The 15,840-nt window shown below is 52.9% G+C and overlaps 1 protein-coding gene across 2 annotated transcripts in view; it reads left to right on the top strand.

Moving 5' to 3' along the window:
- The window catches only part of MYO18B (myosin XVIIIB), a 108,581-nt gene that overhangs the window by 72,130 nt on the left and 20,611 nt on the right, over positions 1-15,840 (top strand). For both annotated transcript variants that reach the window (XM_053280153.1, XM_053280154.1), the window contains 6 exons: positions 3,881-3,994; positions 4,560-4,676; positions 5,883-5,966; positions 6,894-7,031; positions 8,102-8,287; positions 15,112-15,245. In XM_053280153.1, coding sequence (XP_053136128.1) covers positions 3,881-3,994; positions 4,560-4,676; positions 5,883-5,966; positions 6,894-7,031; positions 8,102-8,287; positions 15,112-15,245 — 773 coding nt within the window. The remainder of the gene's footprint in view (positions 1-3,880; positions 3,995-4,559; positions 4,677-5,882; positions 5,967-6,893; positions 7,032-8,101; positions 8,288-15,111; positions 15,246-15,840) is intronic.

Genomic DNA, 15,840 nt, shown 5'->3' with positions numbered 1-15,840 from the left:
CTGCAGGGTCGTGTGTGCTGGGAAGCCCGCTGCCAAATCCGCGGGTGGGTGGGGGGCGGATTCTGCAGCCACAGTCTCTGCCAGAGGAAGCTGGTCTTGTGAAAGCAAGCATGCATTGTCCCCTTTCCTTAGCAGGGTCCACCTTGGTGTGCATTTGGATGGGAGACTACTTGTGAGTCCCATGGGATATTCCCCTTAGAGGATGAGGCTGTAGCCCAGTGGTAGATCATCTGCCTTGCATGCAGAAGGTCCCAGGTTCACTCTTCAGGTCGGGCTGGGAGACACCCTTGCCTGAAGCCTTGGAGAGCTGCTGCCAGTCAGTGTAGGCAATCCTGAGCTAGATGGACCAAGGTCTGACTCTGCAGATAGAAGCTTCCTATGTCCTCTACACACGGCTTTCCAACAACTGTTCCTTTTAAGCCATGCAGGTGTGCATGTGCTCACACATTTTTTTATGTCAGCTCAGCGCTCAGTTCTTTTTAGATCCCGCTCAGGCTGAATCAGGAAGGCCCCACTCTGAATGCACGTGCGCACACCCTGCCTTGATACTGCCAACCAAAACAAAACCCATTCCACATGCAGATGAAAAAATTAGAGAGAACCCTGATTCCAACCTTGGGTTCCCAGATGTGGTAGGACTACAACTCCCATCATCCCCAGCCACAATGGACAAAATTCAGCTTCACATCTTTGGCTTTCCATTGCACAAGCTTGTCCACAAAGGACGGCCTGCCTTCAGGTCGCTTTCCCCGGCTGGTTTTCCTTCCAGCTCTACAAACAGTTCTGCCAGCTGCCGTCCCCAGGAGAATTTAAGCAGGGAGGAGAGATGTGGGGGGGGGCACTCCAAACTTTGGTACGATGACAATTAGAAAAAAGATAGTTGGGCTCTGTGTGTTCATCAAAACCCCAACCGTTGCAGAGTGGCATTTTGGTGAGTCTGAAGCATCCATTTTAAACAGGTATCTAACAGATGGCGGAACGTCGCCAACTTAACACACTTGATCCGTTCATACATTATGCATCTTTTTTTTGATGGGAATTTCAATTTGTTTGTTCCCAAGTGGGAAAATTCCATTATGCAGATTTTTTTCAAAAGCAAGAAGAGAATAAAAGGGAGGGGGAGAAAGTGACATGGAAATCTGAAGCAGGGAGAGAGGTATGTGTGTGTGTGAGAGAGAGAAAGAACAGCCATGTCGAAAGGGAAGGGGGGAAATCCGAGCCAAATTCAGATGCAGATATAGCTGAGTTCATCAACCTGACTTAAGGATGGGGGTTGTTTCCAACCTCATCAGTCGCCATGAGCTTTTAAAAAGTGTGTCTGTATGATGGGGTGGAGAGACCATAATAGGATTTGCAAGGTGAGAATCGCCTCTTTTAATGGGCTTGAGGGCGGCAGGTGGCAAAACACTTACGGTAGCATCAGAGGAGGAGATGGCCTTTCCTCCGAAGTTTTGTTTTAGCTGTTAGCTGAAGATGCTTTGAGGATGGTTACTGGTCACAAAAAGAGGCTTGCTTTCAACAAGGAGCACCGATGGCCCCTGGTAGCCAGGGACTACTAGCTCTTGCAAACGCTGCACCTGGACCTAAGAACTGACCTGCCTGATCAGATCCAAAAGTGCATCCAGCCCAGTGTCCTGTTTCCATATCGATGCCTCCAGGAAGCCCACAAGCAAACCCCACAGGCTCTGCCCCACTGTATGTCACCAGCAGCAGGGATTTAGAGGTTCACTTTCTCAGTACATGGTGATTCCACGGAGTCGTCATGGCTAGGAGACCTTGGCACTGGCGTCTCCTCTAGGAACATGTCCCTCCCTCCCTCCTGAAGCCACCTAACCCAGTGTGGCCGGCATTGCCACAACCCGTGGAGGCAAATTCCATAAAGGGTACATGTATTTTGTGATGTATTTTCTTGTGCCTACGCTGGGTCGACTGCTACGGGTCATGAGCATGCAATCGCTTTGTGTGAGTGCTGGAAAGGGTTTTGCAATCTGAGTGCAGCCATGCTGAGAGGAGAGCTGGGCGCCTTCCAGATTAGACCCTGCAACGGGGTCACGGCGGATGTCGGAGGTGCGCTGCCACACTTCCTGCGTCGTGACACCACCGCCCCTACGCGGACAGCAGGCTGCCGTTCACATTTCCGATGCCTTGTTTCAAATTTAGTTGCTGCGATATAGTGCTATGACGTTGTGTATCTGGCGTAAAAAGGTTGCTGTTTTTTGGGGTGGTTCATTTCCGCGAGATGGCAGCCCCCCCTGCTGTTTACGTTTCAAATGCGATTTGCCTGAACGGAAGCATTTTGCTGCTGTTGAGGAGCTAGTCTGGAAAGCGCCCTGGTCTTGTGGTAGTGAGCATGAAGTGTTCCCTTTGCTAAGCAGGATCTGACCTGGTTTACATGTGGATGGGTGGCTGACTACATGTGAGTGTTGTCTGCTGTGAGATCTTTCTCTTAGAGGGTGGGGCTGTAGCTCGGTGGAAGAGCATCTGCTTCCATGCAAGAGGTCCTCCTGGTTCACTCCCTGGCAGCATCTCCAGGTAGGGATGGGAGAGAGACTCAAAGCCTGTAACGCTGGAGAGATGCTGCCAGTCAGTGCAGACTGAGCCAGATGGACCAACAGCCTGACTCACTCTAAGGCAGCTTCCTCTATTCCTATGAAAACCTTTGGAACAGTTTCTTTTAGAGCTCAGCTCAGGGCAGAAACGTGTCCTCCCTGTGTCTTGCAAACTTCTCTGAGCGCGAGGTGTCTATTTTCAGCTCAGGATGCTGTGGAGAGGACACTTTGTCACTGCACAGCTCACCTGCGGCCGCATCCCTCTGCCTTTCCTGCTGTGGAACTGGCTGCTACTATTTCCATCCGCTTTATTTAATCCCGCCTCGGTCCCGTTGGGCAGGAAACGTTAATTATCATCTCCGATTTGTTGTGCATTAAAGTCAGGGCTATTTTCATCTCGTGCGTGGAAAGGGATTTGATACAGCTTGCCGGGCGGCTACCTGATTCTCTCCCGGGACTTGCCTGTGGACTGATAGTAAATTACAAGGCATTTCATCAAAGCCGGCTTACTGCCAACCCGGCAAGACTGCGGTAGCAATCATCTTGCCACTCTTGGAAACACGGCCCCTGCCCAGCCTGGCTGTGGATGTTTGCCTTGTATTTCAACATGACTTGTGGGCCCCGGACGGGATCGTGGAGTGGCTGCTCGCTGGTACGGGAATGTCAGAGATGGATTAGTTGGGATTGTCGGAGGCGGATTTGATCAGAGACCGAGGAGGCGGCTTATTCCTTTTCATAAAAGCGCCGATCGTGCATCTTCGGGATGCTTTCTCCGCGTGAGACTCATAGCGTGCCATATGTAAGGCACAAATTGCCGTGGGGGGAATTGGTGGATAGCACCAGGAAGGAAGGATTCCATACAGCCTGACTGGACAGGACAAAATTCAGCACTCGCACCCTGCACCCCTACTGCCAGTCAGAGTAGGCAATAGTTAGCTCGATGGACCACGGGTCTGACTCAGTAGGAGGCAGCTTCCTTCGTTCCCCATTTCTGCGGAGACAAGAAGGGGACTGGCTGAGGGCAACTGCCATCTTTCTCCCCCCCCCCTCCAATCCCCCGTCTTCCTGCTGCTATCGAGGGCCGTATTTCGTGGCTCTTCTGAAAGGAAAGCAGTTAGAGTGGCGGGGGGGGGAGGATGCCGCAGGCCCCAGGAGAGCCGTAACTGTAAGCAGGCAGAGTTGTGAGGGACTTTAATAGGTGGAAACGCTCCGGGAGCGAAATGTAAGTAAAAGTTGCCTCAGGGCAGAGGGGAAAGCGGAGCTGCCTGCCTGCCGGCTCCTCCGGTCCGGGGCTGGGCGGCTGTGACTGCTTCTCTCTTTGCTCTCGGCAGTCGGAGGAGAGCTTGGCCCGGTGCGCCGAGGCCCAGCAGTCGCAGAAGGCGCTGGCGATGGAGCTGGACCACCTGCACACGGAGCTGGAGGCCGTCAGCCGGAGCAAGAACTTGGTATGGCCCCCCGAATTGCCGCGGGGAGTCGGTTTCCAGAGCAGGGGCCTCCTCTGCAGGAGGAGACCCCAATGGCATATGGGACGCTCTGGAGATGGACTGGAATTAGCCAGACTAATCTCAAAGTAGAGGGAGTGTCTGAGTATGTGCAGAGTTCCCTTGCCTCTGCAAGAGTACCCTTTTCCTTACCAGTTAAGCCCCTTCCTTCTGCGGGGGGGGGCTGTGGCTCAGGGATAGAGCCCCTGCCTGTTTAGCATGCAGAAGCTGTCCCCAGCTTCTGTCCCTGGCAACGTCTCCAGGTCGGCCTGGGGAAGACCCTTCTCTGCCTGCAACCCTGGGGTGCTGCTGCCGCTGCCAGTCAGAGTAGACAGTACTGAACAAGCTGGACCAAGGGTCTGACTCGGCCGAAGGCAGCTCCCTCTCTTCCCTAGACTGGCAGGGCCATAGCTCAGGGGGAGAGCCCGGCTTCGGTCCGCGGCGGGCAGGCCTGACCCGCTACCCAGGGCACCCTGCTGGCTCTGCAGACGGCTCCCCTCTGAAGCTGGAGGCATTTGTCCCCCTGCAGGTCGATGAGCAGCTGTACCAGCTGCAGCACGAGAAAGCGGATCTCCTGAAACGCATCGATGAGGACCAGGAGGACCTGAACGGGCTGATGGCCAAGCACAAGGCCCTCATTGCTCAGGTGAAGGCGGGCTGGGGCTGTGCGAGCCGCCAAGGGCCCCCCAGCTGTCGTTCTGGGCGGGACAGGGAGGGTTCGCCCTCCCAGTTGGGGAAGCCAGAGGTGGGACGATCTCCCCTGCCCCTTCGTCCTGATGCAGATGGCATTTATTGCCGCCCGAAACCAGGAAGCAGGAACAGAAACAAGGTGGGGGGCGGGATGCAAAATGGCAGAAAAACCGTTACAGCCTGGAGTCTACACATTGCAACCATTTAGGATATTCTGGATACGCTAAATCCATGCTTCCCCGGGGAATCAAATGGCAGATTTAACCATCTGACAAATAACGGAGCAGGCCCCGCCGAAGCAAGAGGTTGTCACTTTAAGAGGAATATCCGTGCTGGAGTCTGAACTCTTCCTACTGGAGAAAGCACCCACACCCACACCCATGCGTGAGCCACGAGCCGGTGGAACTCTTAACAAGGCAGCTGACACCATCATTTTTCTAACGGGTGCTTTGGTGCCCTCTCTGTCTGGTTTGTGCCCATTCCAGAAGGGTTGGTTTGTTTGTTTAATGTATATACGCCCCTATTTATCAGGGGCGTAGCTATAATTGAGCAGGTGGGTTCAAAGAACCCTGGGGCCCCCAGCTCCACCCCTCCCTATGTTCTTCATCATCTCTCTCACTCTGAAGGGCCAGCAGGGAGAGGGGCGAACACGGGCCCCCTGCCCACTAGCTACGCCCCTGGGATTCATATATCTCTGGGTGGCTCACGAATTAAACCATCACAATTAAAACCTAAAATCATACAAAACAAATTAAAATAACTGTCAATACAATTTTAAAACATTATAAACGAAAAGCCTGATAAAATAGGTGCGTTTTCAAAAGTCGCTTAAAAACAGCCAGGGATAGGGAGGTTCTGATTTCATTTGGGAGTGCATTCCAGAGCCCTGGGTCAACCCTAGAGAAGACCCATTTTGCATTGCTACCAAAAGCTCCAGTGGTAACCACAACCAGACCTGCCCTCATAATCCTACTAGGCGGTGGGGTTCATGAAGTAGAAGGAGTTTGCTTAAATACTCTGTGCCCTATATGTTCTTCCACGTGTACAGCTGGTGGAATCTAGAGGTGGTTCCCAGCAAAATGAAAAATATGCACCCTGATTTTTAGCAGAGCCCCCTCCTTGCATGTTTTGAACTCTCCTCCAAGGTTTTCCATTTTCACAGTCTGCAACAGACATTGCCCAGATTCGAGAGCTACAGACGCAGCTGGAGGAAGCGAAGAAAGAGAAACACAGCCTGCAAGAGAAAGTGAGTCCCCACGCCGCCTGCTCTGCAGTGTCTAAAATACTTGCAGATTAATGGGTGCCAATCTTAACACTTCTAGTTTTGGGTGTCGAACAATCTGCATGAGAAGTCTCGACTCTATACTACGTGTCACTTGGGGACAGCTTGGTCATGGCAGCCATGCTGGATCTGACCCAGGGTCCATCCAGCCTAACGTTCTGCTTCCAAAAACTGCCAGCTGGATCCTCTGAGAAGCTGATGAGCAGGACACAGAGGCCACACATGGCTTCTGTTGCTTGTTTCTCAGTATCTAGCCGCCAGAAGATTACTGAGTACATTTAATTGTCATGATTACTAGCTGTTGATAGACCTCCCCTCCATGAACTTGTCAACACCCCCCCCCTTTAAAGCCATCTAAGTCCTCTGGCCCTCCCCACATCTTGTGGCAGAGAGTTCCACAGGCAAATTGTGCCTTTTCTGGAAGGCTACTGCCTGAATCTCCTGCCAGCCCATTTTCATTGGACACAGGTAGCACGCTGACTTGGATGCTTTCCTTGAAATTGGGGCATTTGGTGCAGGAAACTCCAAAAGCGAAACTCATGAGCCGTCCTTCAGTCTGCATGTTACCTCTCTTGGGAATTCCAGACAAATCCCTGGCCTTGTGAAGAGGCGCAGTGGAGGGCTCTGGTTCCCGTGCAATCCATGCAGGATTCTCCTTGCCACCTCCTTGCCATCTCCCTGCCACCCTGAGGTGTTGCTGTTAACGAAGGGCTCTCCAAAGGCAGTGGTTTTCTAGCTGGATTGGTATGCTTGCCGGGTATGGATATTTTTGCCACCGTTTTCAGCGGTGAGCTGCTGCAAAGGCCCTCAGCCCCAGCAGGCAGCCTATCAACTGCAGGGCTAAAAGAGGATGGCCGAAGTCAAAGGAGCTCTTCCCTTGTCTGGAAACAGCTGCAGGCATCCCAGGCCCGGTTGGTCTACCTGGAGCAGTCGATGGTGGAACGGTCCATTGTCAGCCGGCAAGAAGCGTTGATCTGTGACCTGGAGAATAAGATGGAGTTCCAGAGTGTCCAGATCAAGCGCTTTGAGGTATGGGGTCCCTTGGGAGCTGGGGAAGGTGGGGGGAGCGGGATGTGCCAGTGAACCCTCAAGGGCATGGTTGGTTCTCTGTTTGGGGCTCTGTGCCCTCCAGCAGATGATAGCAGGCAGGGCAGCCCCTCCTCCTCCAGTCAAGGAGGCTTGCCTAAGGCAGGTATTCTCAAATTTGGGTCCCCAAATGGACTACAACTCCCATCATCCTCAGTCTGATGAGCCTCATCAAGACCCCCAGCCTCATGAAGTTTGCTGCGACTTCAAATAAACTTTGACTTGTTTTCGACCTCAAGCGGCGGTCTCCAGCTCTCCTCCCTGAACTCTCTTCTCACCCCGCTGGGTTTCTCTGCCAAATAAGGGGTTGATTTCAAATCCCCCCCCCTGCACGTCGTGGGCCGTCAGGCACGTTTGTCGCTGTCTGGTGAGCCCCTTTAGTATCTCTGCCTTAAAGAGGAGCAGAAATGCACCCGCTGCGGCTGAAGAGGCTTTGCAGCTGTGCTCAACGGAGAGAGCTCCTCGCTGATGGGGTCCAGGTATTGATTCCCCCCCTTGCAGGGACAGATCAATTGTGGAGTATTTTCTGCTACGGAAAAGTGAAGCTGTACTGGATGCTGGACATGTCGAATGCTGCCTCTTGCTAGTGGCTCCAGAATGCCTCATTCTGAACACAGACTTTTCGACTCAGGGCAGAGAGCTGGTCTTGCATTGCAAGCATGAATGGCCCTCTTTGCTAACCAGGGCATGCCTTGATTTGAATTTGGATGGGAGCACCATAAAGTGTTATCTTTAGAGGATGGGGCCATAGATCAGTGGAAGAGCATCTGCTTGGCACGCAGAAGGTCCCAAGTTCAGTCTCTGGCAGCCTCTTCAGGTGGGGCTGGGAAAGAGTCCTGTCTGAAACCCTGGAGAGTTGCTGCCAGTCAGTGTAGACAGTACTCAGCTCGATGGACCAAGGTTCTGACTCAATAGGCAGCTTCCTATGTTCCTAAGATGGTCCATCATCCTGTTTGTGCCTTGCCTGGTCGGGTTTCTGGCCTGGGCCTTCAGTTTGCAGCGTCTCTCCACAGATGCTGGTTCTCCGTCTTCGGGACAGCGTGATCAAGATGGGGGAGGAGCTGGAGAAGGCGAAGGAAGGCGAAGCGCGGGAAAAGGAGAACACGCGCTACTACCAGACGCGGATGGAGGAGATGAAGGCAGACATGAGCGAGCTGGCCCAGAGGGAGCTGGAAGCCAGCCATCGGCGGATGGAGCTGGTAAGCAGAGCGCCCAGGGTGGGGAGGGTCGTCAGGTGCTGTCTGGAAACTTGCAGCCTTGGAAGGAGCCCAACGAGGCGAGAACATATTTGTAACAAGCACTCTGGAAGACCCTCAGAAAGTGCCCACTTGAACAAATCACCAAAGCCCAACTGGTCGGTAATGGATTTATTTCTTCCACCTGGTGCAAGGACGATTGCAGAGGGTTGGTGAACTTATGGTTCAATGGGGAATCAAGTCCCAGGGGGCGATTCGCACATGGCTTCATGCTGTGGGGTAAATGCTGAGCGAAGCCACTCCGAATCCCACTCGTGGCATTGAGGGGAGCAGCCCCTCCCCTCTGCTCTCGGGTTTTGTTTTGGTGCCAGTTCACATGGCATGCTCCGTGTTTTCCTTCTAGCCAATGGGGGCAGGCATAGGGAGATCTGACTAAAAAGATTTAAAATACAAGCACAGTATAACCATATAAAATACAAAGCAGCAGCAGTAGAGACAATCATATAAAAGCCTGGGTAAAAAGCCAAGATTTCTCACGCTTTCTAAGAACTGTGATGTAGCATTGAGGCTGAGATTTCAGATGGCGACAGGAAGGAATTTGCATTCTCTGATTTGACCCTGTAACTGACAAAGACTTTAGACGGAAAACAAAAATTAATCAAGGAGCAATTTTTAAAAGCCAAATCCTGCCCCGCCCTTGTGGAATCTAATGGAGTGATCTTTGAAGTCCTGGCGCTCTGAATGCTGTTCCCACAAGAGTCCCTCCTGACAGGAGATGTTCTTCCTAATTGCAGAAGTTGTTACCACGGAGGCTTCCAGGGCGGATTTATGCTTCTTCATCGAGGTGTTTGTTCTCACTTTAGCACGCCTTAATAGTTCTCAGCTTTGGCTGTGAATTTGACAGAAGCAGTTTAGTAATTTCTTGCTCCTAAAATGGGCTGGTTCCCTCTGACTCCAGGCTGTGACAGCAAGGAAAAATTAAGCGGTCCAAGGATGCTTGTCCTGGATTAGATGCAGGAGGAAAAAGCCTGGGCGCTTTCCTGATTAACCCCTACAACAGTTTCACACTGTATCTGCTAAGTGTACTTCCTTTGTTGTGACACCGCAGTCCCTGCACTGACAGCAGGGTGCCGTTCACATTTCGGATGCCTTGTTTCGGGTTTTATCGCTGCGATTTAGTGCTATAATGTTGTATGTCCGTTGCAAAAAAGTAGCTGTATTTTTCAGTTGTAGATTCTGGGGATCGTTTTCAACACGATCCTGCCAAGCCAAAGCATTTTACCCCAGTTGTAGGGTGCAATTTGGAAAGTGCCCTGGCTGTTCATGTTCATTCCAGGCACTTTCCAGATTACACACTATTCAGCGGTAGTTTACTTTGGCATGGCAGAATCGTTTGAGAATCGTTTTAAAAATGTAAATAGAGGTCATTGCGCAAAGCTACCAGCAGGGGGAGCAGTCTTGTCTAGCTTGCCAAATCTCCCTGCAATGGGAAAATACAGCTATTTTTATTTTATTTTGTACAACGTTGTAGGACTGTAACGCAGCAATCAAACCCGAAAGGAGGCATTGGAAATATGAGCAGCACCTTGCTGGCAGTGCAGAGACTGCAATGTCAAAACACAGGGGTGGTCTCAGTGGGCTCTGTCCCGGGGGTGGGGGGCACATCTGGTCTCAAGCAGCCAACTTGCATTGAGATGTGCCAAGAGCTCTTCTGAGCACCTGTGGTCGCGGCTCGATATTCCTACCTGAGGGCCAGCAGAAATGTCTCTGCAGGCCAGATCTGGCCCCTTGGCCCTATATTGTGCAGGCTTGCAATCAAGCAGGAGTGTCTGCAGAGTGGGGAGGGGATTGCCACCCCCACATCTCTGCCCAGATTAATTTGGAGCGGTTGCTTTAGGTTTGTGTTTGGGGTGAGTGTGTGTGTGGAGGTGGGGGGGAGCAAATAAATGTTTGCCTAGTCTTGCCAGGTAAAACCACTTATGGAGGGAGTTGATGATGCAAAGGGAGTAATGGCCGAGGCCTGGAAACCGCGGTCTTCATCTGCAGTCATTACGGAAACAGCGGCTGCCTCTCGCCAGGAGTGTCTCACTCTTCCTGTGCAAAGAGGCGCTTTTCCTTGGCAACAATTACTGCATGATGCTTCATTCATCAGCTCGGGCCATTAGGGGGTTTGTGCAGAGCATGGCAACGAAAGGATCCCGCCACTGATCAGAGACTCCGGCGGTTCTGTTCAGTGCCACGTCTGCCTGAACACAAAAGCCTCCATGATGTCGCTGTTATTGCAAAAGAAAGCCGGCAAAATGGCTTGTCCTTTGCTTTTTTCATCTTGGTGGCGGCCGGGCATTGCGTGAACTCCCTCAAAATCTGTCCCGATTTCCGTGGGCTCTTCTCCCCCCACCCACTTCTGTAGATCAGACCCCGAATGGAGGCCCCCTTTCTTTTTAGAACTTGAGATTGCTGGTTTTTAAGTCACTGGAGAGGGTGTGCCTGGTGGCTTCTAGCTGCGTCGTTTCTAGAAAGGTGTGGGGGTTCTGCCCAGGCTAGTTTCTGCTCAGTGCCGGGTGGGGGGCATTCTGTGCATGCTCAGGAGCATTGCCTTCTATTGCTACTGCCCCAAGGTTTGTCCTGCCTACAGTTACGCTTTCAGGGCCCCTTTCCATCCCGCTCCCATTCAGAGGACTTTTGAGTCAGAATCTGAGCTGAATCTGCCGAATCTGGAGAAGAGCTTGCTTTCTCCTCACAACAACCCTGTGAGGCTGAAAACTGCCCTAGGTCATCCAGTGGTTTTGCTGGTGTTTAAGGCTCATCGCAAAAGTTCGGCTGGTGGGCGGGTATTTCTTTCCCACATGTGCCCTGCTGGCAGCAGAGGTGAGATTCTTCGCCATGACCACGCTGGAAGTGCAGGGCGGTGTTAGGGAAGTCCCACAGGGCACCCTGGTAGTAGCTGAGGTCACGTTTGGAGAGGCAGGCGGGTAGGCACGCAGGGGCTGCGTTTTTTAGGGTCATTCCCAGGGTGGAATTTTAGGGTCATTCCCAGGGTGGTGGGTGGGCCCTGCGTACCCACAAAATATTCTCAGGACTGGGGCTTGACCGAATGCGAGCGAGTAGCCTGTGGGAGAGTGGGCTGGAGCACAGGGCAGGTCTGGAGAAGTGCTGGTCTTGGGATCGCCAGCAGGAACGGTCCCTTTTTGCTAAGCAGGGCCCACCCTGGTTTGCATTGGAATGGGAGACTCCATGTGTGAGCCGCACTGTGAGACCTTCCCCATCCCATTTTGGGGAAAGGGCCTTAGCTCAGTGGCAGGGCCTCTGCTTGGCATGCAGAAGGGCCCACCCAGGTCCAATCCCTGGCGGTCGCATCTCCAGGGAGGACTGAGGAAGGCTCTTGTCTGAAACCTCGGAGAAGCTGCTGCCAGTCAGTGTAGACAGCAAGACTACACAGTGTAGACCAGGGTTTCTCAATCTTGGGCCCCCAGATGTTGACTACAACTACCATCATCCCCAGCCACAATGGACATGGGATGATGGGAGTTGTAGTCCATCAACATCTGGGGGCCCAAGGTTAAGAAACCCTGGTATAGACAGTAGGTCAGCTGCTGCCAGTCAGAAGCACTGTAAGATGTTGCCCTTTAAAGGATGGTGCTACTCTGGGAATAGCATGTCCCAAGTTCCCTCCCTGGCAGCATCTCCAAGTTGGGCTGAGAGAGACACTCCTGCCTGAAATCTTGGAGAAGCCGCTGCCAGTCTGTGAAGACAATCCTGAGCTAGATGGACCAAGGGTCTGACTCAGTAGGACACGGCTTCCGATGTTCCTGTGGGTGTCCTGCAAAATGGCAGAGAGTTACAGATCGGTTTCTCAGCACTGTGGTGGCCCTTTCAGGATGCCCAGTTGGCTTCAGGCCCAAATGGCCGGATCTGGGGTTCCACCACAAGCACCAACCTGCCAGGCGTCCTCTTTGCTGCAGAAGGCTGGGCTCCTCTGAGCTCTCCGTGGGTGTTCTCCCATCTTCGTTTGCACCTCGGTGGCTGAGCCGCCCCAGGCCCACCACCTCCCTGCCCCCAGAACCCCAGCAGCGTCTCCATCCCGTTGACAGTCTGAAAACCTTGCAGCCTCCGAGTTCCACCAGAAGGCTCCAATCCGCCCTCGCGCGCCCTGTGTGAGCACCGCTAGAAGCAGGCAGGCTGGCGTGCGGAGGCATCAGCAGCAGGGGGACACAAATTGCCTGGCTAATGAAAGCCCCGGAGATGGCTTGGCTGGTTAATATTCTTCTTTGTTCGGATTTAGCACGGTGCTCGTGGGCCTTTTGGCGTCTTGCACCCGGTCGTGAGCGCAGGCGGCGGCGGCATTCCTGAATCCTGCCAAGCGGTTCTGCCCCGTTATTGTTGGCAGCCAAACGTCCTTGGATGTCAGGGAAAGGGAAGTGGGGGTGGGAAGAGGGCCCCCCCCCCAGCCAACAAAGGGATGCAGAGAAGCTCATTTCTGGGGGAGAAGCCTCATTTGAATAGCTTTCCTTGGCGGCGTATTGGAGGGACGGAATCTATTTTGCATCACTCGGTTGTTTGCCTTCCTGATTTCTCATTTACAAATTGCCATTATCTGTTAAGCAGAGCACGCTTTCCCTGGGAGATGCCATCTTCCAGCACCCGCATCCGTTGGCATTAAGTGGGCTGCGTGCTTTTCATAAAGCTGTCGGTTATAAATAATGCGTCCAACACTTCCCTAACCATTGCTGAAGTAGCTCTTACTTCCTCCTTGGTACGAGCAAAGCAATATGAGGAAGTTAGCAAAGGCGGGCTGGCTGAGCCCGCTCCATCCGTAGGAATCCTCCCCTACACCACAATTTCCCCCTCAATGCCCACCCCGGCGGCCAAAATTCCCCTCTGCAAATAACACACAGCCTGTCCCTGTCCCAACACCCCACGTACAGCTTTTCCTACCCAGATGACCTTTCCATTCTCTTCTGGAACATGGCATTGATTGTCGTTTTCCACTGAGCAGTTGGGGTGTTGGTGAATATTCCATGACGTCACAGCAATCCAACCAATGCCCATGGGGAGGAAATCAGCCTAAAAAACCGGACTGGTGCTTTCCTGGCTGTTGCCTCTCACAAAAATGTATATCTCTGATCCCCTTTTAAAAGGGAAGCAAAGACTTGCCTTGCTTTACTGGGAAGACATGCTGCGACATATTTCTGTGTCTTCACACATCAGTAGCAGCCAGTCAGTACAGAAAATACTGGGATAGATTGACCAAGGGTCAGACTCGGTAGAAGGCAGCTTCCTGTATTCCTATGAAAGAGGGGATTTTTTGCACAACACACACACACACCCCACATCTTTCTTTGATTGTAGTTACACCCCTTCACCTTCTTGGCAACTTCCCCACCCCACATAGTCCTACTGACCCCCCTTTTTTATTTTACATTTTTACCGCACTCCTCCGAGAAGCCCAGAGTGGCGTACAAGCTTGTGTTTATCCCCACAACAACCCTGTGAGGTAGGTTAGGCTGAGGCACAAGTAACTGGCCCAGGGCCACCCAGTGAGTTTTGTGATTGAATAGGGATTCGGACTCGGGCCTCCCCCGGTCCTATGTCCAGCACTCTAACCACTACACTACACTGGTGTTTGTGTGGCTACCCAAACCCTACCACCTCTGGTTGGCTTTGTGTATGTCTCTGTGTAGGCATGCTTGCTTGTGTGCTTTTATTGTCACCCCTGTTTTATTTCTTTGTTTGGATTATATTGTAAATATTTTGTCATGGGCTGTTTGTGTGTGTGTATTTGCAATAGCTTTTTAGAAAAGATTGTTAGTGTCAGGTGCCCTGAGTTTCTTTGGAAGAAAGCTGGGATATATACATGTGTGATGCTAAATAAATAACTCTAGTAGCTTGAAACAGAGAAAAACATTAGCCAAGCCTGGGCTGGCTAACTGGAGACAGCTAGAAGCAGGGTCTGTGTAGAAGAGAGTTCGTAAAGGAACACAAGACGCTTCCTTCTACCGAGTCAGACCCTGGGCCCATCTAGCTCGGAATTGTCAGCACGGACTGGCAGCAGCTTCTGCAAGGCCTTTCCCAGGCCCGCCTGCAGATGCTGCCAGGGAGTGAGCCTGGGAGCTTCTGCAGGCCAAGCAGATGCTCTTCCACTGCACTCTGGGCCCATCCCCAGTTCATCACCGCGAAGAACAGAATCCTGCATTCCTGCAGGGTCCAAGCTCCCTCCCTGGCAGCATCTCCAAGACAGGGCTGGGAGAGACCCCTGCCTGCAACCTGGGAGAAGCCGCTACCAGTCTGTGCAGACAATACTGATCAAGGTGGACCCAGGGCATTTGACTCCGTGTATGGCAGCTTCCTCTGTTCCTAAACCCCCTTCTGGAACACCGTTCGTTTGCCGCTGCTGAAATCCCCCCCACCTTGTCAAATCCAGCCCTGATCTCACCCTCCTTCTTACCTGGAGGAGAGCCGGTCTTGGGGTAGCCAGCATGAGTCATCCCGTCTGCTAAGCAGGGTCAAATCTGGTTTGTATTTGAATGGGAGACTAACTACACGTGTGAGCCCTGTAAGATAGCCTGCCCCGGCATTTGCTTGGCATACAGAAAGACCCACCCAGGTTCAATCCCTGGTAGTAGCCTCTCCAGGGAGGACTGGGAAGGACTCTGTTCTGAAACCTTGGAGAAGCTGCTGCCTGTCAGTGTAGACCGCACTGAGCCAGATAGTGCAAGGGCTTGACCTGGTAGAAGGCAGCTGCCTCCCGCTGCCCCTGATGCTTCTGGCTCTCCCACTGGTGCCCTCTTCCTCCGGCAGTGTCCCAACCTCCGCTCTTCTTTTCCCAGGAGAAGCAAGTGGACGAGCTGTCTGCGGTGAGGCAGACGCTGCAGGCCGACCTGGAGACCTCGATCCGGCGCATCGCGGACCTGCAGGTGGCTCTGGAGGAAGTGCAGTCGAGCGACGAAAGCGACACAGAGAGGTGAGGGTGCAGCCGGGTCCGGCCCTGACCTTCAGCAGCAGAACCGCCCAGCCCCTTCTCTCGCTCCCCCCCTTCTCCTTGAGTGGCATCGGCACTGTGGGTTTTGTGGCCGCCGTGTGGTAGTCTGATTCAAAGCCTGGCTGCAAATCCCTGGCGCCTACCCTTCTGGTCACCATATCTCAAAAAGCAGGACATCCTAGGGAGATAGGAAGCTGCCACAGACTGAGTCTGCCCATTGGTCTATCTAGCTCAATATCGTCTACCCAGACTGGCAGCGGCTTCTCCAAGGTGGCAGGCAGGAGTCTCAGCTCTGTCTTTCCAGCCATTCTTTTTGCAGGTAGAACTGCCCTTGTGCTAAATCAAATGGCCCAACAAGTGTCCATCAGTACCTCCCCTGCCCAAGTGCCTTTATCAGGAATTGGTCAGAGAGCTTTCTGGGAGAGATTGCTTTCCCTACCCCCAGCGGAAATGCACTGGTTAGGAGAGCCCCCTGCTCGTTAACGTTGTCTGGAGACATGGGGTTAAAGTCAGATCTCGACCCCTAATGCCCCCCCCCAGCGGTCAATAGGGGTCGCTGGTGCTGAGAGTTGATGCC

This window comes from Hemicordylus capensis, chromosome 15 (assembly GCF_027244095.1).
Source record: "Hemicordylus capensis ecotype Gifberg chromosome 15, rHemCap1.1.pri, whole genome shotgun sequence".
NCBI lineage: Eukaryota > Metazoa > Chordata > Lepidosauria > Squamata > Cordylidae > Hemicordylus > Hemicordylus capensis.
This window is presented reverse-complemented; position numbering and strand designations above follow the sequence as displayed.